The sequence below is a fragment of the Struthio camelus genome, chromosome 28, assembly GCF_040807025.1.
Source record: "Struthio camelus isolate bStrCam1 chromosome 28, bStrCam1.hap1, whole genome shotgun sequence".
In the NCBI taxonomy this organism is placed as follows: Eukaryota; Metazoa; Chordata; class Aves; order Struthioniformes; family Struthionidae; genus Struthio; species Struthio camelus.
In genome coordinates, this window is record NC_090969.1 from 3,189,398 (window position 1) to 3,215,390 (window position 25,993).

The 25,993-nt window shown below is 63.5% G+C and overlaps 1 protein-coding gene across 1 annotated transcript; it reads left to right on the top strand.

Moving 5' to 3' along the window:
- The first annotated feature begins 22,230 nt into the window (after nucleotides 1–22,230).
- Nucleotides 22,231–24,759, top strand: ATP5MC2 (ATP synthase membrane subunit c locus 2). Its single transcript, XM_068921291.1, has 5 exons — nucleotides 22,231–22,304; nucleotides 23,229–23,302; nucleotides 23,958–24,035; nucleotides 24,256–24,431; nucleotides 24,516–24,759. The coding sequence occupies exons 2-5, from the start codon at nucleotides 23,264–23,266 to the stop codon at nucleotides 24,628–24,630; spliced, it is 408 nt and encodes a 135-aa protein (XP_068777392.1). The 5' UTR covers nucleotides 22,231–22,304; nucleotides 23,229–23,263; the 3' UTR covers nucleotides 24,631–24,759.
- Nucleotides 24,760–25,993: the final 1,234 nt, after the last annotated feature.

Consider the following 25,993-nt stretch of genomic DNA (forward strand, 5'->3'; position numbering starts at 1 on the left):
TTTTTGTTTTTTTCCCAGGTAATACCAAAAAAGCACATCCCACAGCCACTTTGCCTGGAGGGAGCCGATATAAAATACAGAACAATTTGTCAGTTACAACAGGAAATAAAAATGATATATTAGAGGGACAGAGCCAACTTCCACCCCCACCCCGCTCCCATCTGCAAATGTTTCGCCTCCTATTGTCACAAGAAACATATAAAGAAACTCCAGCTAAAGAGGCTGGAGGAAATATGTATGTGTTTGCATGCACAGTTGGGATTTTTGTCCAGGGGGTTTTATTTTCCTGCATCGAAAATTCAAAGCTGTTTGAAGGGGGGGATTTTTAAACATGGACAAATTGGCACGGGCAGCGAGTCCTCGGCACCGCGGCTCGCTCCAGATCGGCCGTATTTCCTAGCGGAGATGGGATAAACTGCCCCCCCAGACTCTCTCACAAGCATTTCCCGGGATATTAGGGGTGATTCAGCTGGATAAACCCATCCCAGCTTGGAGCGAGTGCCGAGGAGGGTCTCAGGGTCGCTGCTCCTCGAGGCGGTCGCTCACCTCGAAATAAGGGTGAGAAAAGCCGATTTAGAAAAGGAGGGTGTAAAATGGGATGAGGCCTCGGTGGGGTTTAAAATGCCCTGGGCAAAGTCTAGGCCCCATCGCCTGCTCTGGAAAACACCCTAAAATCTGTTCCCTTTCTCTTGTTTTCAACAGAAGACGATGTTTTTCCACCTAAAAATAAAATGTGGATGTCAAGGCTGCCTCAGCCCAGGCTTTGGCCCCCCGAAACCCACAGAAAACGTTCGAAAATGTTCCGCCTTTGGGCTAAAAATGATCAAGTTTGGCGTTTCCGTGCTGCGAAACATTTTCTCCTAAGAACGCAGATATTTCCGGCGAGAATTCACAGGCCCAAAAGGCGTCGAATAAAAAGTTCCTCTGGGCAACAATTGAGAAAAAGGCTAGTTTTAACTCAATAGTTGCTCAAAAGACCTCAGGCTGCCCCAAACCAGGCTGGTATAAGATGAGGCTGCCACGAAACCCCAGCTGATGGAAAGCAAGACATCCCCGAGCCGGCTTATTAGCAGGGATAATTGCAAGGTGATGCCTAATAAGTCGTCGGGGATGTTTGCATTTCGTTACCGCCGTCGTCTTCCCAGTTCTTTTATCGCGGCATCTGCCCGGGAGCGCCCCGGGGAAAATTTTCCGTGTTTCATCTGCGGAGGGAGACGTGAACGAGGGATTAATTTGAAACAGGAGTGAAAACGGAGCATCCTGCCCCGGAGGGAAAGCGGATCTGCCGATAACGCAAAAACGCCCCGGAAAGTCCCGCGACGTCGCGGCTGGCTCATCCTGCCCAGAGAGACGGGCGCCGCGGGACGGACCGCGGCTCCGCGGAGCCAAAGCCTTCGCCGGGGGGGTGCGAAGCGGTGGCCGGTGAAGCAGCCCCTGCAAAGAGCCGGGCCAGGACCCCCCCCGTTATTTTTCCCGCAGCGCCCTGCGGCTGCCGCGGCGAAGGGTTGCGTCGCCGCTGGTGCCCGGATGGGTCTGGTTGTCCCTGTTCCCCCCGAGACGGGGGAACTTTGCTCCACGGCTTGGACGCGGCTTGGGCCCTAAAGGAGCTGAAACAGGAGCAAAGGCCGAGAAGGGTCCCGGCGTGCGCGCCGGCGGCTCAAACAGCGGTTCTGCAGCGGGCGGTCGAAACGCGCATCCGTTTCGGCCAGGCCGCGGCGGCAGAGGGATGCGGTTCCCTTTTGGGTGTCGCCAACGGTGCCCGAGTCAGGTGAACAGGGGGGGAAAAAAAAAAAAAATCTCAGCATTTTATATTTTCCCAGCTTTTTTAGGAGGAGTTTTTAGCCTTCCAGGTGGCGAGGAAACACACACAAAAAAAGGAAGCATAAGGCAAAATTGGAAATACCCAATTTCCATAGGTTTGGAGCTAGATTTTTGTCCGTGTTTCCCAACCAGTGTTTGAAATTCAGCTTATCCAGCCTGTTATTCGGGAATGGGAAACCAGATTTGAGCACCCGGCCTCCAGCCCCGGGGCGATGGGTCCCAGCTGCATCCCGATGCTGGCGGCTAATTCCTACCAGACCCGGCCGGAGCGGCGAGGGCTGGATCCTAAAGCAAATGCTTCATTTCCAGGGCCACGAAACATTTGGTCTTCATCTGAGCTTTTCGGGGTCGGCCGGGTGATATTAAATTATCAGCGGCTCCGTTCGGGCCTCGTGTGCATCTGTGAAACACTTGCGAGAAATTTCGGTTCGGGGATGACAAAGAAGCACCGGTAACTCCCCAGAGGGAGCTACTGCCTCGTTATTTTGATTAAAACACATTAAATTCAAAGCTGCCCCAGTCTGAGGGATTTTTCTGCCCTCCGTGCCCATCCCACAGCCCCCGGCCTGGAGGCGGATGCTGCTCTGCAGACATTTCGTCCTGTGACCGAGCAGCCACGGGAAGCTTTTCTCCCTATATTTGAGGGTGTTTTTTTTTTTTTTTTTTGATCTAGCTCCGTTCCTCTTTGCCCCCGGCGTGAGAAAGGGGGCAACGCGAGCGAGGCCGGGGTGTGTTGGGGGGGGTGCCCCTCACCGTGGCGTCGGGGCTGCGGCTCCCGCAGGGCTGCCGGTGGACAGGGCTCCCCTGCCTCAAACGAGCATGAGAGCCGCGGGAGAAGGAGAAACGTGGCGGTGGTTTGCGGTGGTGGTGGTGGCGGCACAAATGAAAAAGCAAGCCTTTCTTGAGCATGGCGGGAGGAAATGGCGAGGGGAGGAAAAACGCCCCCGATGAAAGCGGGGAGCGCGCCGAGGACAAAGGACTGCGGCGCCCGCTCTCAGACAAAGCCCTGACAAGAGGCAGATGTCTCCCGAGGAGCCGCCGTTAGTAAATCACGGAGCGGCGGCGCGGGCTGCAGGTGCAGCGCCGGAGCAGAGGACGTCTCCGGCGCCGCCGCCGTTCGCGGCCCCCCCGGGGCGGCTCTTTGCACCCTTCTCCGTCTCCCCGGCGGGATTTTGCACCCCATGGGTTTTTTTTTTTTTTTTTTTTTGCAGGATGCGGAGATTAAAACGGGTCCCTCCGCAGGCGTCTGGGCCGCCTCTGCCCTCTCCGGCACCCCCTCGAGCCCTGGGCAAGCCCGTTCAGCTCCCCGAACCGGCAGAAAACGGGTGCCGTAGTAGCCGGGCCACTTTTTGGCTGGGTCGTGGGGGATGAAGAGCGGGGACGAGGCGCGGGAACAGGAGGAATAAAGCACGTGAGGTCTCGGCTTGGGCGCCCCGAGTGCCGCAGCGGTGATTTTGGGCAAAATTGCAAGGCGGGGAGGGGGGGGGCTGCTGCAAGCTGGGCGCCAGTTCGGATGCACCCGGTGGTGGGGACCAGGCTCACGGGGGCAGGCGGCAAGATGGGCAGGAAGGCTACAGGGGTAGGACGGGCTGGTAGGAAGAAGAGGTGGATGGGGATAGACAGGAAGGATTTCTCGCTCCTTGGGTGTCTGTGTAGCTGTTTATTCTTCCCCACCGCGACCCCCGTCTCTCGCGCTCTCTCCCCCTTCTCTTCATCTCCCTCCACCAGCCCCTCTCGCCCCCCACGTCTCTCTCGGCTCCGCTCCAAGCCGCTGGCTGCTTTTTTTCCCGGCTCGCGACCCCTCGCACCTTTCTGCCTCGCGCTTCCCTCCTGCCCTTTCTCTCCATCCTCCCTTTTCCCGCACAGCCTCGGGGAGGACGGCACTAAATAACAGCGGGGCCGCGCCGCTCTCCCACCTCCCGGATAATCAAGCCGGCAGCTACGCTCCTGCCTTCGCCTTTTTTTTTTTTTTTTTTTTGATTTTCTGCTTGAATTTCAAAGGCGCCGTGCGCCCGCCTGCATACAAATTGCAGCCTTTAGCCCCAAATGGAGAAATGCAGATTTTTGCCGTTGCCATGGAAACCTTCCCTCTGCTGCTCTTCAACTTTCAAGGTAGCAACGAGCAGCGCGGACGAGCCCGCGGCATCGGCCGTTGAGCCGCAAAGTGGTCCCTGTGGCATCCGACAAGGACTCCCAGGGACGGGGTAGGACGTGCCGTAAATTAGCTGCTGAAGAGGGGCTCGAATCGTGCAAGGAGCCGGCAGCCCGGACGCCTGGGTCCTCCAAGCTCCTGGCGACGCGACCTTGCGACTCTCCCCGGGCTTCACCTGCCGGACTGCATCCCCACGTGGTCCAAGCATCGCCCCGGCTGAGCCCCTCCTGAGCATCCCGTCCGCCCCGGGGAAGGATGAGATTCGGGGCAGGGACAAACCCCCTCCCGTTTGCCCCGTCCTTCCTCTGAAACGGGGTCTGCATGAAATTTTGCCGCTCCGACCGCGTCGGTCTGCCTTTTCCCTTTATGACTTTTCTCTATTGCCCAAAGTCGTGGCGTTCGGCATGGTTATAGCTGCATAAAAGCGCTCCCGCCTGCGGAGCCGGTCGCGCCAAAGCTAAAGCTTGATCGGCCCCGGCGGATTTTGGCCAAGCCGCCGAGGGACCGCTCTGCATGCAGGGCCGAATCCAGCCCCGCCGCCTCCGTATCCAAAGGCTTATTGGGGAAGGGAGCCAGCAGCAAGGGATGCGGCAAGAAAAATGGGGTGAAAACAGCCCCGTTGGGGTCGGGGAGCATCCAGGAGTGAGAAGGGGGTGGGCTGCAGGGAGCCGAGAGCCCTCTCCCTGCTCTCGCACACGGGGAAACTGAGGCACGGGAGGGCAGAGACGGCAGTGCCGCGCCGTCCCCGGCAGGCGCATTCGCTCCCGCGGACTCTGCCTGACCCGGCGCTGATTTACTGGGCTCTAATGGGAATAAAACTCAAGCCGGTGTAATGAGTTCCCTTCTCTTTTAAATATTCATTTTCCAGCCTGCCCGGCATCTATTCTCCCCCTCTTTTGTCGCTCTGGCTGGTGGAACGAATCTCATTTCCGAGCCGACTTTTAACAGGCGGCGAGGAGCAGGCGCCGCGGGGTGGCCGAGGGCGCCCCGCTCGCTCTGGAGCCTCCGCGGGGACGCGGCCACCTCCGGGGTGCCCAAACCCAGAGCTGGGGCTGGGGGTGACAAGCGGGAGGAGGGCGAAGGGAGGGTGACCACCTGGCCCAAGCCTCTTTTTTTTTTTTCTTTTTTTGCCTAGTAACTTTTGCATTTCTTGGCTTGTTCCGACCGAACTTGACGGGCTGGCTGGCAAAGGCAGCGTGCAGCCAAGTTTCGGGAAAGCCCGGGAGGAAGAGCCCGGCGAGCACAACCTTAAGTAGACATCAGAGACTCCACAGCAGCCAGGGCGTCGGGGGGATTTGCACGTTACCCAGCGAGGCCACGATTGCAGCGGGGCCGGGGGTCCTCAGCCGAGTGCCGGGTGCCGCGCGGGCGGCAGAGCCTCGGCCAGGCTTCGCGGGCCCTGGCCAAGCGCGGCGGTGGTCCCAGGCGTCCGGGCGAGGGGCCAGCCGCCTCCCTGCGCTCCTGTGCGAGCCCGGTGGGTGGAGCAATTGTCCCGAAAACAGGACTCGCTGGATCTGTTTTTTGCATCCCAGGCCTGAATGTGACCCAGGACACCTGGCCCGGGAGGGCAGAGGACCCGGCGGCGGCTGACCATACAGAGCCGCCCTGTCCCCACAGTGCCACCCGTCCCGCGTCACTTCCCCCAGCACCCATGGGTGCTCCAGGTCCCATCCCCATCACTGCCCCGTGGGGCATCTTCTCTTTTCACTCTTTTTTCTTTTCTCTTTCACCTCTCTTTTCTTTCTTTCTCTTTCTTATGCACTTCTGCCTTCCTTTACTTCCTTCCTTCCTTCTCCTTCTCCTTCTCCTTCTTCTCCTTCTCCTTCTCCTTCTCCTTCTCCTTCTCCTTCTCCTTCTCCTTCTCCTTCTCCTTCTTTCTCCTCTCTTTCTCCTTCTCTCTTCCCTCCTTTCTCTCCTCCCTTTTCAATCTGAAAATCTACAGTTTTCACCAAGCAGCCAGATTCCTCCTATTCCCCACCAAAGCTCAGTGGAGATGCGCTGGGGCAGCCCCAGGGCTGCTCCAGGCTGAGGAGATAAGTCTTGTGACACAAATGTGAGACCTGTCAAGGGAAGAGACATTTTTCCTCAAGTTAAGCCAAAATCAGGAGAACAAAAGAAAATAAATGAGGTTTTGCTCCGAGTCTGGGGTGATCAGGGCTGCCCGCCCTGGACCCTGTGGTCCCACCTGCAAGTCCTACGGCACAAGCACCCACTGACCAACTGTCCCATGACCCACTGTCCCATCCCATCCCATCCCATCCCATCCCATCCCATCTTATCTCATAACTGGCCACACATCTTATCTCATCCCAAGACTGGCCACCCCATCTCATACTGCCCCAGCTGATGCCATGCCATGTCATCCTATCCTATCCCATGACCCACTACCCCATCCCATGATCCACTGTCCAAGCCCAACCCATCCTGTGGGTCTCCACCCATCCCAGCCCATGCCATGGCTGTACCTCCATCCCATGACCCAACCTCCCATGCGGTGAGCCATAATCCCACCCCATGACCCACCACCCTATCCCACAGCTCCTCATCCCATCCTGTCCCATGGGTCTCCTCCACGCGTTCCATCCCATCCCATGGCCCATTACCCCATCCTGTGATCCACCACCCCATCCTATCCCGTGCCATCCCATCCCGTGGCTCATTATCCAATCCCATCCCGTGGGTCTCCACTCATCCCACGACCCACCATCCCCTCCCGTCCCATAGGTCTCTCCCACTCCCATCCCATGACTAACCTGGGCCATCCCACAGCCTTCTCCCGTGTTTCCCCACCCCATCCTACCACCCGCCCCCTATCCCCAGGCTCAGCACCCCTCCACCTCCCACTGCCCCATCCCAGAGCTCCCTGCGTCCATCTCACCGCCCCACACCCACCCCTCGCCCCCAGGCTCCCCATCCCCCCTGGGGCTGGGCCTCGCCGGGGGCTGGGAGAGCCAGCAGGTCACCCCTACCGATCTCGGGCACCCCAACCCCTCTACCCCCTGCCACGATGCTGGGATGGGGGAGAGAAGGGGAAAAAACCTCCAAATCACAATAAAATATTCTAATTTCCCGAGCTGGGAGGGGAAGGGGATGCTCATCCCTTTAGCTCCTCTCGTTTAAAGGACCTTCGTTAGGAGAACAAAGGAATCACAGGAAATATTGGGAGAAAAGCAACCGAATTGATTTTTTTCCCCTCGTCGGCTTTTGTCGCCGGTTCGCAGCCCTCGGCGGTGGTGGTGGGGCGGGGGGGGGAGCTCCGCTTTCCCGCGCCGGCTGGGAGCGTCGCGCCTATAAATCACCGCTCGTTACTAGGCGGCTGTAAACGGGGCCGTAAACGAAGCTGACCCCGTGCCGGCCAGGCCCAGCGGCACAACGCGGGCGCCCAACGGCACCCAAAAGTGGGCTCCGGCCTGGCGAAGTGGGGATAGGAACGGCAAGGCGGCGGTGGAGGGGGAAATTTATGAGCGCGGGTGCAAATTCCTCATCAGAGTGTGCTGCGGCCGCCTGGCATCTGGGGAGACGGCGCGCGCGGGTGCTGCCTACAAATGAAGCCAGGCCGAAGCGGTGCTTCGTGCTCGTATTTCATGGGTGCAGCCCATCTCCTTCCAGCCCCGGGTGCAAATTACTTCCCCCCCCCCCCTCGGCCCCCATGAACAGGGCTCAAACGCATCCCACCGGGCATCCCGCTCCGGCCGGGAAGAGCAGCCGGGGCCCACGCGGGGCATCTCGGGGTGCTCAGCCCAGGCCCACGAGGTGATTTCGGTGGAGCAGGACAGACAGACGGATGTCCGGACGGGCTGCAGCAGTGGGACGAATGGAAAGGGGAGCGCAGCAAGGTGGGAGCCCGCCCGCCCCCCCCTTGAGGGACGAATTGTCCCGAAACGGCTTTGTGCGGCGCGGACGACCTTTCGCTGCTCCTTCCTCCCCCTCCTCTCTCTCTCTCCTTTCTTTTTTTTTCCCCCCGTCTTTTTTATGTTCTCCCGGTCGCCGCTGCGGGGATATTATTTTCCGTAGCATCGTGGTGCAGTGCAGAGAGCAGATGAGGAAGAAAGAGCCGAGCTGTCACCCCCCCCCCCGCCGCCTCCATCGCCTCCCTCTCCCCTCGCGCTCTGCAGAACAGCACCAGCAAAGGGGCACCCCCAAAAGCATCCTCCTTCCCCCCAAAAACAAGTGCACGGCGTGAACACAGCCGTGCTCAGCCACAGTCGCGGGTGAAAACGTCGCTATTAGGCTTGCCTGGAATAGGAGTTTGCTCTGAGCGTGGCTTGTGCCCCTCTGCGTGCAGCCCGGCCCCGGGTTATCTCCTGCACGGAGAAGCAGGGGTCATAAATTGTAATGGGAAACACGCCAGCTCCGTCACATGCATGCACATGTGCATGCACGCATACATATGTGCATGCAGGCACACACAAATGCATATGTGCATGCACCCCCCACACGGGCACCTGCGCACACCCACGCATGCCTGCACGCGCTCACGCGTGCTCACACTCACCTGTGCACACACGCACGCATGCACATGCACCCACGTGCGCGCACACATACGTATAGGCACACATGCGCATGCGCGCACAGCCTGTGCACACCCATGCATGCACATTCACGTGCATGTGTGCCTTTCTGCACACGCACCTGCGCTCACACATGCATGCGCTCCCCTGCACGCCTGCACATGTGCACTCACGTGCATGCAGGCACACCTATGCACACACCTACGTGCCTAGACACACACATATATGCACACGCGGCCTGTGCACACCTCACACATGCACGCTTGCTTGCACACATGCCTGCCTGTGCACGCACACACGTGCCTGCACGTGCACTCATGTGCCTGCACACCCACGCCTCTGCATGCACATATATGCATGCACCCATGCACAAATGCACACACGCTTGCAAGCATGCGTGCACACACGTACATGCTCTGGCTGTTGGGTCAGTGCCATGCTGGACCCGGTGCCAAGCCGTGCCGTGTTAGGGTGGGGGGGGGGGTGTCACATTGCAATTACCGCTTCTGCATGTTCGTTAGCACACGTGGGCCTGGCCGGGGCCCGCAAGCGCCCGCTCCTGGGGCGATGAGTCACCTGCTCTTTACGATGCATCGATTTTCCTATCAATCTTCTTTAGGGCCTCCTAGATCCTCTGCTTGCTGCTGCTTTTCCAAATTGGCATCCGCGCCGGCTCTGAGCAGGGGATGCGGGGGAGGCGGTCGCCCTGGCAACCGTCGCCATGGAGCCCGCAGCATCCCCGAATCCTGCCCCTGGTCTCCCCCCAGCCAGCCCCCTGGCACAGCCCTCGCACAGGGGGCATCGTCCTTATGTGAGGCGGGGGGGGGGGGCAGGTATTGCCCTTGCACAGTGCGTATTGCCCTTGCACAGCAGGTATTGCACTTGCACGGCGGGTATTGCACTTGCACGGCAGGTATTGCACTTGCACGGCGGGTATTGCACTTGCACGGTGGGTATTGCACTTGCACGGCGGGTATTGCACTTGCATGGTGGGTATTGCACTTGCACGGCGGGTATTGCACTTGCACGGCAGGTATTGCACTTGCATGGTGCATATTGCCCTTGCACAACACACAATGCACTTGCACAGGGTGTACTGCGCTTGCACAGCGCTTATTGCTCTTGCCCCAGCGAATGTCACCCTTGCACGGTGTGTACTGCCCTTGCACGGCGGGTGTATCACTTGCACGGAGGGTATTACCCTCGCACGGGGGGTATCGCACCTACACAGTGGGTACTGCCATCGCACGGCGGGCACGGGGGAAGCCCGGCCAGGGCCTCCCATGCAGTGAAGGGCCATTTGGGGCGCAGATCCAGCCTCAGACCCTGGGCTGCAGCCCACAACCTCCTTTTTGCAGTGAAAAATCACTCTGAGCTGGGCATTTCCTGGGGTGTTTTGGCGGAAGGGGGCTCATGAAAAACTTCCCCAAACTCAGGGGAAAAGAGGAAAGAAAGGGAGAATGGAAAGAAAGAAGGAAAAAGAGGAAAAATGGAAAGAGGGTCTCGTGCCATGAGGTTGCCGGTCTCGGCAGCCTGCCCAGCAGCCACTTGTTTCTGCATTCGGCTCACATCCCGGCAGCGGCCGCAGGAGCGAGAGCGCGAGAAAGGACAACAATCCGTCGCGGAGAAATAAAAACCGCAGGGCTGGAGGTGTCTGGGCCCGGAGGCCAACAGTGTTGCCCCATTTTGGGGGGGTTTAGACCCAAATTTATCCTGCTTTCCTGGTGATATAGGGAACAAGGTGCAGATTTTTTTTTTTTTTTTGCTTGTAGGATGGGGTTATTGTTCCAATCTTGGCACGTTTTAGCCCAAAATTCAGCCCTGCTTCCCCAGCGCTGGGAATAGAGTGGTTTTTTTTTTCTTGGAGGTTGAGGTTAGTGCCCCAGTTTCGGGGGGGGGAGGTTTCACCCCAAATTTCACCCTTCTCTCCCAGGGCTCCCCCAGCCTCGGCCAGGATGGGTCGGGGCAGGGTGAGGTAGCGAGGCTGGATCAGGATGGGTCGGGGCAGTTGTTGGGGGACTGATGCCATCACGGGGTGGTGGGGGGGGTGCAATGACATCACTGTGCAGGCGATGACATCATGGGGCTGCTCTGGGAAGGGAGTCGGGGTGCAAACAGCGGGTCGAGGGGATCCGTGCCGCCCGCACCCAGCGGCTCCTGCCCGGCCCCCACTGCCCCCGTCATGCCTCAGTTTCCCCCTCCGACCCGTTTGCCCCGGGGTGTTGTTTTTGCCCTGGGTGCCTTTGGGGGCTTTCTTGGTCTATCCCCCACCCCTACCTCCGCTGCCCGCTCTCCCCTCCGACCCCCGGCGCGGCTGAGGCCCCACGCTCTCGTGACACCTCCGGCTCCATCCCAGCAGCGGCAATTTCCTAAAACCGAATTCTTTTCGTGCCCCGAGGTGGCGCTGGCCGCCCCTCGTGGAGGAAATCTCCTTCGTTAGCGCCAGAAAATACCGGCGTGAGCACGAACAGGCAGCGATAATATTTTATTTTGGGCCTTTTTACGAGACGGGCTCTGGAGCGCTGCCCTGGCACGGCGAGGCGACCGTGATGGATGGGCGTCTGCTAAAGAGGTGGAGCGTGACGGTGCCAGAGGAGGGACGCGGTCGCCCGGAGGAAGGACGAGGGCGCAGAGACACTCGGGTTTAACCCAGCTCCGAGACACTGTCCCCCAGGCCAAGCCATGTCCCCAGGTCTGAGGTGCCATCCCCAAGATGTCCCCAGGTCCGAGCTGCTGTTCCAAGACGCCGTCCCCAGAGCCAAGATGCCACCCCCAAATCATGTCCCTGGGTCTGAGATGCAGTCCCCAACAGGGGACATGTCCTCAGGTCCAAGACCTATCCCCAGGTCCGAGCCATCATCCCCCAACGCAAGACACATCCCCACATCCAAGACATGGCCTACGAGTCATGGCCCCAAGTCCAAGCCACTGTTCCCCAGCCTAAGACACGTCCCCAGGTCCAAGATACCATCCCCGACCCTAGACACATCTCCTGACCCAGGACACCGTGCCCAACCCAAGATGGATCCCCACGCCCAAGACATGTCCCCCGAGTCATGTCCCCAGGTCCAAGCCACTGTCCCCCAACCCAAGACACGTCCCCAGTCCAAGACACCATCCCTGACCCAAGCCATGTCCCCAGGTCCAAGACATGGCCTGTGAGTCATGGCCCCAAGTCCAAGCCACCATCCCCCAGCCTAAGACACATCCCCACAGCCACCATCCCTGACCTGAGCCATGTCCTCTGACCCAGGACACCATCCCCAACCCGAGACATGTCCCCAGGTCCAAGATGTGGCCCCCAAGTCACGTCCCCAGGTCCAAGCCACCATCCCCAACCCCAGCCACCTCCTCTGACCCAAGCCACCATCCTCAACCCAAGTCACGTCCCCAGGTCCAAGATGTGGCCCCCAAGTCACGTCCCCAGGTCCAAGCCACCATCCCCAACCCCAGCCACCTCCTCTGACCCAGGACACCATCCCCAACCCAAGACATGTCCCCAGGTCCAAGATGTGGCCCCCAAGTCACGTCCCCAGGTCCAAGCCACCATCCCCAACCCCAGCCACCTCCTCTGACCCAAGCCACCATCCCCAACCCAAGACACATCTCTAAGGTCCAAGCCACCATCCCCAACCCCAGCCACCTCCTCTGACCCAAGCCACCATCCTCAACCCAAGTCATGTCCCCAGGTCCAAGCCACCATCCCCAACCCCAGCCACCTCCTCTGACCCAAGCCACCGTCCCCAACCCAAGACGCATCTCTAAGGTCCAAGCCACCATCCCCAACCCCAGACACATCCCTAGGCGAGAGGCGCTGGAGAGCCGGGACCTGGCAGCGAAGCAGCGTCGGGGGCTTGGGCGGACGGAGAGGGGCTTCAAGGCGGCGTGAAAAAGCCAAACGTCTCACTTGCAAATAGCACGGCTCCCGGAAAGCCGTGGCACGGGCGCAACCGGAGGTGACACCCAGCTTCCCCCGGCACAGCCCTATACCTGCCGCCAGAGACTCCCTCCAAGAGCCCATACGAGCCGAGCCAGCCCCAGCTGCTATCCCCTTCAGCACAACCCTCCTTCAGGGAATTAAAAAAAAAGACCCGAGGCCCCAATAAATTGCTTCGACGAGCTGTCCTCCGCCTTCGGCTCGTCCCGCGGCACCAGAGTCCCGGCCGGACAGCCGGGATCTATAATCCTGCGGCGCTGTCGGAGTAAATCTCCCTTGCTCTCCCAGCGTCGCCGAGACCCCAATAAATATCTCCATTTCCCGCTGTCCTGCAGGGAAGATCCGATCAGCTTTTAAATGTCAAACGTAAAGTAAAGTTTGTCATAAAAAAAGCCCGTAAAAAAAAAGAAGAAGAAAAGAAAACGCCCCTGCCGGACCCTGGAGGCGAGTCCCCCCGTCCGTCCGTCCCCCCCCCCGGCGCTTGGTGACGCGTCGGCCACCGCGTCCCCGTCGCTGCCGGCGTTGGGTTTTAACCCCTGCCAAAAAAAAAAAAAGGCCGAGCCCCAAATCTGGAGCCACAGGATGAAAAGTCTCAGGAGCCTGGACCGGCTCCAGCACACGCCGGGTTGGGGGCCCCGGGGGGGGGGGGGGCGAAGGGTATTTTCCTAGCGTGATTTGGGAGAAGGAGGGAAAACCTCGAATTTCCTCCCCTCCTTGGGGTAAACCGGGAGCCAGGCTGGGGTTTTACCTCCCCAGCCTCCCATCCCTCGGCGATCATCGCTGGGAGGGGGCCAAAAAAAAAAAAAAAGAAAGAAAGAAAACCCCAAAAGGCAAGGAAAAAAATAGCTACAGCAGGTTTTTTCTCGCCGCCTGGCTTCCCGAGCCGCTAATTCCCCTCCATTTTAATGCCTCACATGACGCCATCCCATTTGGGCTCTTCTGAATCATGTCGTTTCATGTCCTAATTAAGCAATAAGACACAACAGGGCCGGGATTTATGGGGCCGTATTTCACGCCTAGGTGCGCCGTGGCCCCACGCGGCCGCGAGCCGTCGCCCGCCCGGCGCCGCGGGAAGCGGGTGCCGCCCGGCGGGGCGGAGGCGGGAAGCGGGGCCGCGACGGGCACCCAAAGGTGCTCCAGCGTCCCGGGGGCGGGAACGCTGCCGCGCGACATCTGCCCGGCCACGTCGTCCCGGGCACGCCAGTCCCTAACGATGCTCCGGCCGCTAACGAAGCCTCGGCCCTGCGGGATGCGGGTTGGGGAAATCACTGCAGCTCACTCCGGTCCGGTGCGGGGACGGGGTGCGGGTGACCCAGGGGCCACCCTGGCTGTACGTCACGCCGGCCAGGCGGGCGACCTCGTGGCTGTCCTCGTCCCCGTCCCCCGTCTGTCACCCGGGCGCCCCGGCTCGCTGGCACCGAGGCCGTGATGGATGGTGCCGGGCAGGCGCCCCCCCCCCGTGCCGTGAATTCATCCCCCGGCGCGCCACGGGGTCACAGCGCTGCCGCCGTGGTGGCCGAGCCGTGTTGGCCTTGCTGGGCCCCCCCCCCCCGCCCCCCCAAACCGGCCCCGTGTGGATTCTCCGGTGGCTCGTATAGAGGTTGAGGCGAAGTCGGGGTGGCAGCGTGCAGCCGAAGCGCTGCAACTGTGCGGCAGATTTTGGTGGGGGGGGGGGATGCACTCACACTCGCCCTGCGCACGCACACCCCGCAGGGGTGCACACTCACGCCGCTGCGCAGAGCTGCTCGCCTGTGCAAACGCCCACCCGTGCACTCGTGCATGACCCCGTGCGAACACGCTACCCTCGCAAACGTGCGCCCCCCCCCGCTGCAAACATACAGCCCCGTGCAAACACGCCCCCCCACCCCGGTGCAAACGCGCACCCCCTGCAACCATGCACCCTGCTGCAACTCTACAGCCTCATGCAAACAGGCACCCCCGTGCAAACACCCGCACTAGCGCCCAGCAGCGCAACACACCCCCCCCCTCTGCGCACAACCGCCCGCTCGCTGTCATGCACACAGCCCATGCAGTGCCACCCCCACTCCAGTATGACCCGCATCCCTGTGTCAGTCACTGTCCAGTGTCACCCGCTGTCCAGAAATGGGACCTGTCTCGGCTTCCCTGGACCGCCACTGCCCTCTACCCTCCCACGGCAAAACGGCAGCCGGGCCCCGGCACCGCTGGCCATGGGGACCCCCGACACCTGGGGCTGACGGTAGGGCCAGGCTGTGCCCGGCGGGGTGACAAGGGGACACCGGTTGCCAGACCCAGGGCTGGAGGCGGGAGCTGGCGGTGGCGCCCGGCTCTGCCACCCCCAGGCCTTGGTCACGGCCGTCGACAGCGGCCGGGCAGGATGAGCCGTCCAGATGTGCGGGGTTCGAGGGATCCAGCCGTGCTCACACCGGGCACGGCCCCGTCCAGATGTGCACGGCCCGGTGGGCTCTGCCGCCCAGCTGTGCTCGCGCTGCGCACTGTGAGCCCCCTCCCAGCTGTGCAAGGGCACGGTTGTGATCTCTGCCGTCCAGCTGTGCAGGCGGGGGGAGCACCCAGGGATCCAGCTGTGCGCGCCAGGCCCAGGCGTCCAGCTGTGCATGGCTGGGCGGGCGGTCATGGTCATCCAGCTGTGCTGCACCACGCTCTGCCCCAGCCGTCCAGCTGTGCCCAGGCCCTCTGCAATCCAGCTGTGCACAGCTGCATATGAGCCCACCCGCACCCACGGACACCCGCACGCACGGACACCCGCACGCACGGACACCCGCACGCACGGACACACTCCCCCCCCCAGCCCCTCCTGCTGTCTCGGGGCGGGAACGGAGCTGGCGGTGGGAGGGAGCTGGTACCGCCCGGTGTTGGCCCCGGTGCTGGGCTGGTACCACCGGGGACTGGGATCGGTGTTGGTCCTGGTGCAGGTCCCGGGGACGGTCTCGATGTCGGTGGTGGTGCGGGGTCCGGTGCAGGGCTAGTAGTGTTGCGGGTCCTGGTGCTGGTCCCAGTGCTGGTCCCGGTGCTGGTCCTGGTGCAGATCCTGGTGTGGGTTCTGGTGCCGGTCCTGGTGCTGGTCCCAGTGCTGGTCCCGGTGCTGGTCCTGGTGCAGATCCTGGTGTGGGTTCTGGTGCCGGTCCTGGTACTGGTCCCAGTGCTGGTCCCAGTGTGGGTCCTGCTGCAGATCCCGGTGCCGATCCTGGTGCCGGTCCTGGTGCTGATCCCGGTGCTGATCCTGGTGTGGGTCCTGGTGCCGGTCCTGGTGCAGATCCCAGTGCTGATCCTGATACTGGTCCCAGTGCTGATCCCAGTGCTGATCCTGATACTGGTCCCAGTGCTGGTCCTGGTGCAGATCCCAGTGCGGGTCCTGGTGCAGATCCCGGTGCCGATCCTGGTGCCAGTCCTGGTGCTGATCCCGGTGCTGATCCTGGTGTGGGTCCTGGTGCCGGTCCTGGTGCTGATCCTGATACTGGTCCCAGTGCTGGTCCCAGTGCTGATCCCAGTGCTGATCCTGGTGTGGGTCCTGGTGCCGGTCCCGGTGCTGATCCCGATACTGGTCCCAGTGCTGATCCCGGTGCTGATCCTGGTGTGGGTCCTGGTGCCGGTCCTGGTGCTGATCCCGGTGCCGATCCTGATACTGGTCCCAGTGCTGATCCCAGTGCTGATCCTGGTGTGGGTCCTGGTGCCGGTCCTGGTGCTGGTCCTGGTGCTGGTCCTGATACTGGTCCCAGTGCTGATCCCAGTGCTGATCCTGGTGTGGGTCCTGGTGCCGGTCCTGGTGCTGATCCTGATACTGGTCCCAGTGCTGATCCTGGTGCAGATCCCTGTGCTGGTCCTGGTACCAGCCCTGGTGCTGATCCTGGCGCCAATCCCAGTGCAGATCCCTGTGCTGGTCCCGGTACTGGTCCCGATGCCGATCCCAGTGCCAGTCCTACAGCTCGGTCATTAGGTTGCAGCTCGAGGGGGGAACGGTGTGGGGGGGGGAGGCCTCGGCCCTGGCTCCCCCAGACCCTCCGGCCCCCCGACCTGCCTGGCCCCTCCCACCGCCAACGTCCCCAGGAGCCCCCCCTCCACCGTTACCACCTCGCTCCCCCCGGGATGCCTCGGGGATCCCCGTTCACCCCCCCAGGAGCCCCACTAACCCCCGGCGTGCACGCATGCTCACAGGCGCGGGCCCGCTCGCACAGGCCCACGCCGGGCGCAGCAACACGGGCGCACACGCTAGCACGTGCGTGCACACGGTAACGATGCACGCACACGCTAACGATGCGTGTACACGCCAACGACGCACGCACAGGCTAACGATGCATGTACATGCCAACGATGCGTGTACATGCCAACGATGCGTGTACATGCTAACAATGCACACACACGTAACAATGCACGCACGCACTAACAACGTACGCACACACCAATGATGCATGCACGCGCTAACGATGTACACACACGCGAATGACGCACGCACACACGCACGATGCACACCCACACCAACGAAGCACACACAAATGAACACTGTGTACATACACCAGTGATGCACGCACACGCCAGTGATGCACGCACACGCAAACGATGCACACACGCCAGCAACGGATGCACACGCTAACGATGCACACACATCAGCGATGTACACAAACGCCAACAATGCATGCACACGCCAACGACGCATGCACAGACTAATGATGCACGCACACGCTAACGATGCACGCACACGCGAGCAGGCACACACACACGCTGGCGGAGCCACGAACACGCTAGCGCTGCCGTCGGGCGCTCGCGCAGGCACGTAGGGGCCAGCACGCGCGTCTGCCCGCGCTGACGGGCCAGCGCACACGCTAGCAACGCCGGCGCACGCCAGCGCACACGTTAGCGGAGGCATGTCCACGCTAGCGGACGCCTGCACACGCTACGACACGCTTGCACACGCTAGCGGCCCGTCACGCCGCAGCGGCTTTGCAAAAAAAAAAAAAAACAACCCCGTTTTACCCCAGCAAGGTCAAAGCCATTGCGGGTGCTATTAAAGGCAGAGTGGCGGCGAGGGAGGAGGAGGAGGAGGAGGAGGGTGGGGGCCGCGCGGGAGGGTGCGGGGGGCCGCGCGCCACCGCTTCGCCGCGCGCCCGGCGCGTCGCTTTTTAATTTAAGCCGTTAAGGTCAGCGGCAGCAAATGGAGCTGGGGTTTAAATCAGGGAATTCAGGAGGGGGAAAAAAAAGGAGTTAAAAAAAAAGGAAATAAAGAAATAAAAAAGGGGAGAGGGAGGGAGGGCAGACAAAGGCGTGCGGGGAGGGAGGGGGGCCGCGTGCAACCCCCCCCGCTGCCGGCACGTGTGCACGTGCCCACGGCCCCGCACACGCGTGCACACACAACCCCGCACACCCACACCCCGCTGCCGGCCCGTGTGCGCGCACACACCCCGCACACGCGTGCGCGCACCACCCCGCACACCCACACCCCGCTGCCGGCACGCGTGCGCGCACACACCCCGCACACGCGTGCACACACAACCCCGCACACCCACACCCCGCTGCCGGCCCGTGTGCGCGCACACACCCCGCACACGCGTGCGCGCACAACCCCGCACACCCACACCCCGCTGCAGGTACGTGTGCGTGCACACACCCCGCACACGCGTGCGCGCACCACCCCGCACACCCACACCCCGCTGCCGGCACGCGTGCGCGCACACACCCCGCACACGCGTGCACACACAACCCCGCACACCCACACCCCGCTGCAGGTACGTGTGCGCGCACACACCCCGCACACGCGTGCGCGCACAACCCCGCACACCCACACCCCGCTGCAGGTACGTGTGCGCGCACACACCCCGCACACGCGTGCGCGCACCACCCCGCACACCCACACCCCGCTGCAGGTACGTGTGCGTGCACACACCCCGCACACGCGTGCGCGCACCACCCCGCACACCCACACCCCGCTGCCGGCACGCGTGCGCGCACACACCCCGCACACGCGTGCACACACAACCCCGCACACCCACACCCCGCTGCAGGTACGTGTGCGCGCACACACCCCGCACACGCGTGCACACACAACCCCGCACACCCACACCCCGCTGCCGGCCCGTGTGCGCGCACACACCCCGCACACGCGTGCGCGCACAACCCCGCACACCCACACCCCGCTGCAGGTACGTGTGCGCGCACACACCCCGCACACGCGTGCGCGCACCACCCCGCACACCCACACCCCGCTGCCGGCACGTGTGCGCGCACACACCCCGCACACGCGTGCGCGCACCACCCCGCACACCCACACCCCGCTGCCGGCCCGTGTGCGCGCACACACCCCGCACACGCGTGCACGCACAACCCCGCACACCCACACCCCGCTGCAGGTACGTGTGCGCGCACACACCCCGCACACGCGTGCGCGCACCACCCCGCACACCCACACCCCGCTGCCGGCACGTGTGCGCGCACACACCCCGCACACGCGTGCGCGCACCACCCCGCACACCCACACCCCGCTGCCGGCCCGTGTGCGCGCACACACCCCGCACACGCGTGCACGCACAACCCCGCACACCCACACCCCGCTGCAGGTACGTGTGCGCGCACACACCCCGCACACGCGTGCGCGCACCACCCCGCACACCCACACCCCGCTGCCGGCACGCGTGCGCGCACACACCCCGCACACGCGTGCGCGCACCACCCCGCACACCCACACCCCGCTGCAGGTACGTGTGCGTGCACACACCCCGCACACGCGTGCGCGCACCACCCCGCACACCCACACCCCGCTGCCGGCCCGTGTGCGCGCACACACCCCGCACACGCGTGCGCGCACCACCCCGCACACCCACACCCCGCTGCCGGCACGCGTGCGCGCACACACCCCGCACACGCGTGCGCGCACCACCCCGCACACCCACACCCCGCTGCCGGCACGCGTGCGCGCACACACCCCGCACACGCGTGCGCGCACAACCCCGCACACCCACACCCCGCTGCCGGCCCGTGTGCGCGCACACACCCCGCACACGCGTGCACACACAACCCCGCACACCCACACCCCGCTGCCGGCACGTGTGCGCGCACACACCCCGCACACGCGTGCGCGCACCACCCCGCACACCCACACCCCGCTGCAGGTACGCGTGCGCGCACACACCCCGCACACGCGTGCGCGCACCACCCCGCACACCCACACCCCGCTGCCGGCCCGTGTGCGTGCACACACCCCGCACACGCGTGCGCACACCACCCCGCACACCCACACCCCGCTGCCAGCACGCGTGCGCACACACACCCCGCACACACACGCCCGCATGTGCACACACACCGCAACCCCCCCCCCAACCCTGCGGCCTGTCCGGGAAGGGCTGACGGATGGCCGTCATTTCAATCCCAGCTCCTCGTTATTGATTTTCCTTTAATGAAAGTTAATTATAGCCATGATTTAATTAATAGCCGCGCGCTGCCTTTACGGCTTCCCGCATTAGGGCCATTAATAAGCAGGACCTGGACGGCAGCAGGGAACGGGCCAGCGTGACACAACCCCCCGGCACACCCGCACAACAGCCCTGCACACCCGCACAATGGCCTGGCGTGACACAACCCCCCTGCACACCCGCACAACAGCCCTGCACACCCGCACAATGGCCTGGCGTGACACAACCCCCCTGCACACCCGCACAACAGCCCGGCACACCCGCACAATGGCCTGGTGTGACACAACCCCCCTGCACACCCGCACAACAGCCCGGCACACCCGCACAATGGCCTGGCGTGACACAACCCCCCTGCACACCCGCACAACAGCCCGGCACACCCGCACAATGGCCTGGCGTGACACAACCCCCCTGCACACCCGCACAACAGCCCTGCACACCCGCACAATGGCCTGGCGTGACACAACCCCCCTGCACACCCGCACAACAGCCCGGCACACCCGCACAATGGCCTGGTGTGACACAACCCCCCTGCACACCCGCACAACAGCCCGGCACACCCGCACAATGGCCTGGCGTGACACAACCCCCCTGCACACCCGCACAACAGCCCGGCACACCTGCACAATGGCCTGGCGTGACACAACCCCCCGGTACACCTGCACAACAGCCCGGCACACCCGCACAATGGCCTGGTGTGACACAACCCCCCTGCACACCCGCACAACAGCCCGGCACACCCGCGCAATGGCCTGGCGTGACACAACCCCCCTGCACACCCGCACAACAGCCCGGCACACCCGCACAATGGCCTGGCGTGACACAACCCCCCTGCACACCCACACAACAGCCCGGCACACCCGCACAATGGCCTCGCGTGACACAACCCCCCTGCACACCCGCACAACAGCCCGGCACACCCGCACAATGGCCTGGCGTGACACAACCCCCCTGCACACCCGCACAACAGCCCGGCACACCCGCACAATGGCCTGGTGTGACACAACCCCCCTGCACACCCGCACAACAGCCCGGCACACCCGCACAATGGCCTGGTGTGACACAACCCCCCTGCACACCCGCACAACAGCCCGGCACACCCGCACAATGGCCTGGTGTGACACAACCCCCCTGCACACCCGCACAACAGCCCGGCACACCCGCACAATGGCCTGGCGTGACACAACCCCCCGGCACACCCACACAACAGCCCGGCACACCCGCACAATGGCCTGGTGTGACACAACCCCCTTGCACACCCCAACCCTGCACACACGCACAACAGCCCTGTGTGACACAACCCCCTGCACACCCACACAACAGCCCTGTGACACAACCCCCTTGCACACCCGCACAACCCTACACACCTGCACAACAGCCCTGTGCGACACAACCCCCTGCACACCCGCACAACAGCCCTGTGTGACACAACCCCCTTGCACACCCGCACAACCCTACACACCCGCACAACAGCCGTGTGCGACACAACTCCCCTGCACACCCGCACAGCCTTGTGTGACACAACCCCCCTGCACACTTGCACAACCCACTGCACACCCACACAAGTCATGTGACACAACCCCCCCTGCACACCCGCACAACAGCCCTGCACACCTGCACAAACAGCCCTGTGTGACACAACAGCCCTGCACACCCGCACAACAGCCCTGTGCGACATCACCCCCCTGCACAGGCGCACAATACCCCCATGCAACACAATCCCCTGCACACACGCACAACAGCCCTGTGTGACACAACCCCCTGCACACCCACACAACCCTGCACACACGCACAACAGCCCTGTGTGACACAACAGCCCTGCACACCCGCACAACAGCCCTGTGTGACACAACCCCCTTGCACACCCGCACAACCCTGCACACCCGCACAACAGCCCTGTGTGACACAACCCCCTTGCACACCCCAACCCTGCACACACGCACAACAGCCCTGTGTGACACAACCCCCTGCACACCCACACAACAGCCCTGTGACACAACCCCCTTGCACACCCGCACAACCCTACACACCCGCACAACAGCCGTGTGCGACACAACCCCCCCTGCACACCCGCACAACACCCACACGACAACCCTCTGCCCACTCCCCCCCTCCCCGTGCGCGCTGCGGGGGCTGGAAGGGGCACCGGGGGGACCCAGGCGTCCGGCCCCCCCCCCCCCAAACTAGGCCGCACCGCCCGCCTCAAGATGGCGCCCGCAGCGCCGCTCCCGCCCGCCAGGGGGCGCCGCCCCCTCCAGGCCCCGCCCCCTCCAGGCCCCTGCCCCGCCCTCCACCCGGGCCGCGCGGCCTCCCCGCCCGCAGGCGGCGCCGCGGGGCGCGCTGGCGGCGGCGGCGGCGCTCTGGGAGGCGGCACCACCTCCCGCTCGCTGGTGCTTCCGGCCGAAACCCCGCCTCCCCGCGGCGACGCTTCCGGGCGCGCCTGCGCACTCGGCCCCGCCGCGACCTGCCCGCTGCCGGTGCGCCAGGTGAGCGGACGGGGGCCGCGCTGGGCCCGGGGGGGGGGGGGGTCTGCTGGGGACCCCCCTACAGGGGACAGCGGGGACATGGCGCCGGGTGGGGGCGAGGGGAGAGACCCCCCCCTTGGTTGGGGGAGGGGAGGGAGAGAGACCCCCCCCCTTGGTTGGGGGAGGGGAGGGAGAGAGACCCCCCCCTTGGTTGGGGGAGGGGAGAGGCCCACCTTTTGGGTGGGGGGAGGAACAGGCACGGCTCGGGATGAGGGAGGGGACCGATACCCCCCCGCCCCGGGGCAGTGGAGGGGACTGATCCTCCCCTCTTTGGGCAGGGGAGGGGAGAGACACCCCCCCCCCCCCGTGGAGAGGGAGAAGCCCCTTTTTGGGTGGGGGAGGGAATAGGCCCTCCTGGGATGGGGGAGGGGACGGAAGCCCCCTCACGGGTGGGGTGAGAAAGACCCACTTTGGATTGGGGAGGGGAGAGGGGGACCCCTTTGGGTTGCGGGTGGGGAAAGGAGAGACCCCCCTCTCCAACAGCAGCTGGGGGTGGCAGCATCCCCCTCACACGTTTCTGGGGTGATCGCTCCTCCACGCTGGCGTTTCAGGTCCCCTCCTCCCCCAGGCCACAGGCGAAGTGGCCGGGGGGGAGCTGAGCTTCCTCCTGGTTTTGGGTGGCTCCCCCATAGCAAGCGTGGGTGTCCGAGTCCAGTTGGGGACCTCGTGGGACCTCAAAGTCCCGAGTCCCAAACTACACCATGGCGCCGCTCCGACGGGGCGCGACACTGGGTTAACAAGGACGTGTCCTGCCGGGTGATTCCCATGTGGATCCAACCTCCTGTGTGTCCCATCGTCCCCCGTGTGTGTCCACGACTGGCTCCTGGGCGATACTACGTCCGTGAGGGTGCACCTCACGCCCCCATGTCCGGCTCTCTCTTCCAGCCCTGTCCCGTGTGTGTGTCCCTCCACCCCTCGCCATGTACGCGTGTGCAAAGTTCGTCTCCGCTCCTGCACTAGTGAGTAGTGAGAAACCCCTCTTAAGTCCTCGAAATTCTGGCCCTTCTGTGGGTGATGCGTTAAGGGCAGCCCTGGCCTGCCACGGGAGCAGGGCAGCATCGCAGCAAGGAGGGGAGCTCAGGAGTCTGGTTCTGGCCTGTCCCTCCGCAGGGTGGGGGTGTATGGGGGTGAAATGTGCCCCTTCTCAGGTGCTTTGGGAGGGCAGAAGATATTTGGGGATGCTGTGCAGGGGTTAGAGCCACCCCAGGCCACACTGAAGGTGTGCGGAGCTCCGTGCGCTCTGCCCTGGGTCCCTCGCCTGCTCTGGTTAAAGATCGTTTGCCAGCCGGAGCCGTAACCTCGCTGGTTACTAATTACTCACGTGGATGCCAATACCGCACGTCCTTGGCCGGGTGTCAGCGGCAGCGGCCTTGCGGGATCCTTACACTGAGCCCTACGTGGAGCAGGGCGGCCGCGGGGGTGCTGGATGCAACCAGAGCAACAGGAGGGGGTGCTGCTGACTCGCGGGACGCCCCGAGGAGCCGAGCAGCGTTCAGGGTGGCAGCAACGGTGGGCTCAGGGGGACCCGTTCACGGCAGGTCGTCCCACCAGTGGGGTTTCCCTGCCTGCGGGGGTGGTGTGGCCCCTGTGTCTGACAGCATTTGGCCTTTGCAGGTGAGGAAGAGCTCGCGGGTGCTGTGCCGGCCCCTCTCTGCCTCCGTGCTGAGCAGCCCTGAGGCCCGGACAGAGCAGGTAACACTCCCAGCTTGGGCTGGGGGGTGCTGAGCACCGGCCTGGGGAGAGGGGACAGGGAAAGGACCATGCCCTGCTCTTGGATTCAAGGAGCTGAATCCAGGGCTTCCCTCGGGGAGGGGGAAACACTGCTGTGAACTCGATATCGAGGAAAATGAGGCCCGCTGGAGCTGAGGCTCCGCTCCCCTCTGACTGGCTCTGCCACGCTCCCGTCCCCCAGGCCCGGCAGGGCGCCCAGAGCCAGCCTGCCTGCCGGGGCATCCAGACCAGCACGGCCTGCCGGGACATCGACACTGCCGCCAAGTTCATCGGCGCTGGCGCTGCCACCGTAGGGGTGGCCGGCTCCGGGGCGGGCATTGGCACCGTCTTCGGCAGCCTCATCATCGGCTATGCCAGGTCAGAGGGGGCCTGACTGGGGCAAAGCGGGGGGGGGTCGGGGGCCCTCTGTGCCCTCCTGACCGCTGTCTCCTTTCCCCGCAGGAACCCGTCCCTCAAACAGCAGCTTTTCTCCTACGCCATCCTGGGCTTTGCCCTCTCCGAGGCCATGGGGCTGTTCTGCCTCATGGTGGCCTTCCTCATCCTCTTCGCCATGTGACAGAGCTGGTGCCCACACTTGTCAGGTCCCAAGTGCAGCCGTGAATGTCTGGCGTGGGGCAGGGGAGAGCCCCGCTCCAAACCCTGTCACCCCGCTGTCAGGAAGTGAATAAATACGGTTTGAAAACGGGTTCTCGTCTCCTCATTTTTTGGCAGCCTCGGGACAGGCTGTCGTTTGCCTGTGCCCCGGGGGACTGCGGGACAGGCTGGTGCTGGGGCACGGTGCCAGAGGGGAACCGCACTGCACTGGGAGCGTCCTGGGGCATGCGGCGGGTGGCAACATCCCTGGAGCCAGGCCCTGGGGGGAAACCTGGTGCCTGGGGCTGAATCCTGCTGCCCCTCTGGGCCCCCAGCCCATCCCCAAGTCCCAGGGTGGAAGGGGAAACCGAGGCACAGGGTTCCCCAGCCATGGCGTCTGCTCCTTGGGGACGTGACGGGGTCAAGGGCTGCACAGGGGGCAACTGAGTCACAAGGCTGGCGGCAGCCCGCGGCCTCGCGGTCATCAGGATCGTCCTGCTGCTTGGGGAGGTCCCTCACGCTGTCCCTATGCCGGGTGACCTCCTCTTCCCTCCAAGGGGGACGGGGAAAGCCACGTGGCACGGTGCAACGCGGCATGGCCAGAGCTGGCGGTGCCGAGAAGGGACGCGACGTGAGGATGCCGGGGACCCATCCGGCGTCGAGGGCTTCTCGGGACGGGTTAAACAAAGGGATGGAAAAGCTAACGAGTCACCAGCGCCCGGATCGCTAAGGAAGCCGTTAGCACTGCCCGGCCGGGGCCACGAACGGGACGGATATTTCATGTTTCCGCCCGGGAGCGCAGGCCCCGATGCGACGGAGGGGAGCGAAGAATGGGTCTTTGTTCGCGCCGGGCTGCGGCTCGGCGCGCTGGAGATGTTTGGCTTGGCAAGAAAAACCCCTCGGCCCCCTCCAGCTCGCCCCAGCCGTTCTGCCCGGCTGATAGTTGTAGGGTTTCTCCCGGCACCGGCTCTGTCCCCCTCTGTCGCAGGGTTTGGGGTGACCCGTGGTTTGCGGAGTCCCAGGATCCATGGGGTTCGGGTGTGCTGGGATACCAGGCGGGGGGTTCCTGGCATCGGGGCTATCTGGGGTATCTGGTTTTGGGGTGCCAGTGTCAGGGGTGTCCCAGAGCGGGGCTGTCTCCACGCTGGCGTGTTCCGGCCTTGGGGGGTGACCCAGTGTTAGGCTGTCCCCAATTTTGGGCTGTCCCGTCGTCAGGATGTCCTGACGTGGGGGTTGTCCCAGTATCAGGGGAGCCCGTGTCGGGATGTGCCCAGTTTTGGGGGTGTCCCGGTGTTGGGTTGCCCCCGGCCCTGTGCCCGTGCCCGGCCGAAGGGCGGCCTGGGGAC

What these genes read in the sequence shown, in the direction of transcription:
- ATP5MC2 (XM_068921291.1), top strand. Translation starts at nt 23,264, where the DNA reads ATGTACGCGTGTGCAAAGTTCGTCTCCGCTCCTGCACTA. An exon ending in CTGAGGCCCGGACAGAGCAG is followed by an intron (nt 24,036 to 24,255) that starts GTAACACTCCCA and finishes CCCGTCCCCCAG; the next exon opens with GCCCGGCAGGGCGCCCAGAG. An exon ending in CTCATCATCGGCTATGCCAG is followed by an intron (nt 24,432 to 24,515) that starts GTCAGAGGGGGC and finishes CTTTCCCCGCAG; the next exon opens with GAACCCGTCCCTCAAACAGC.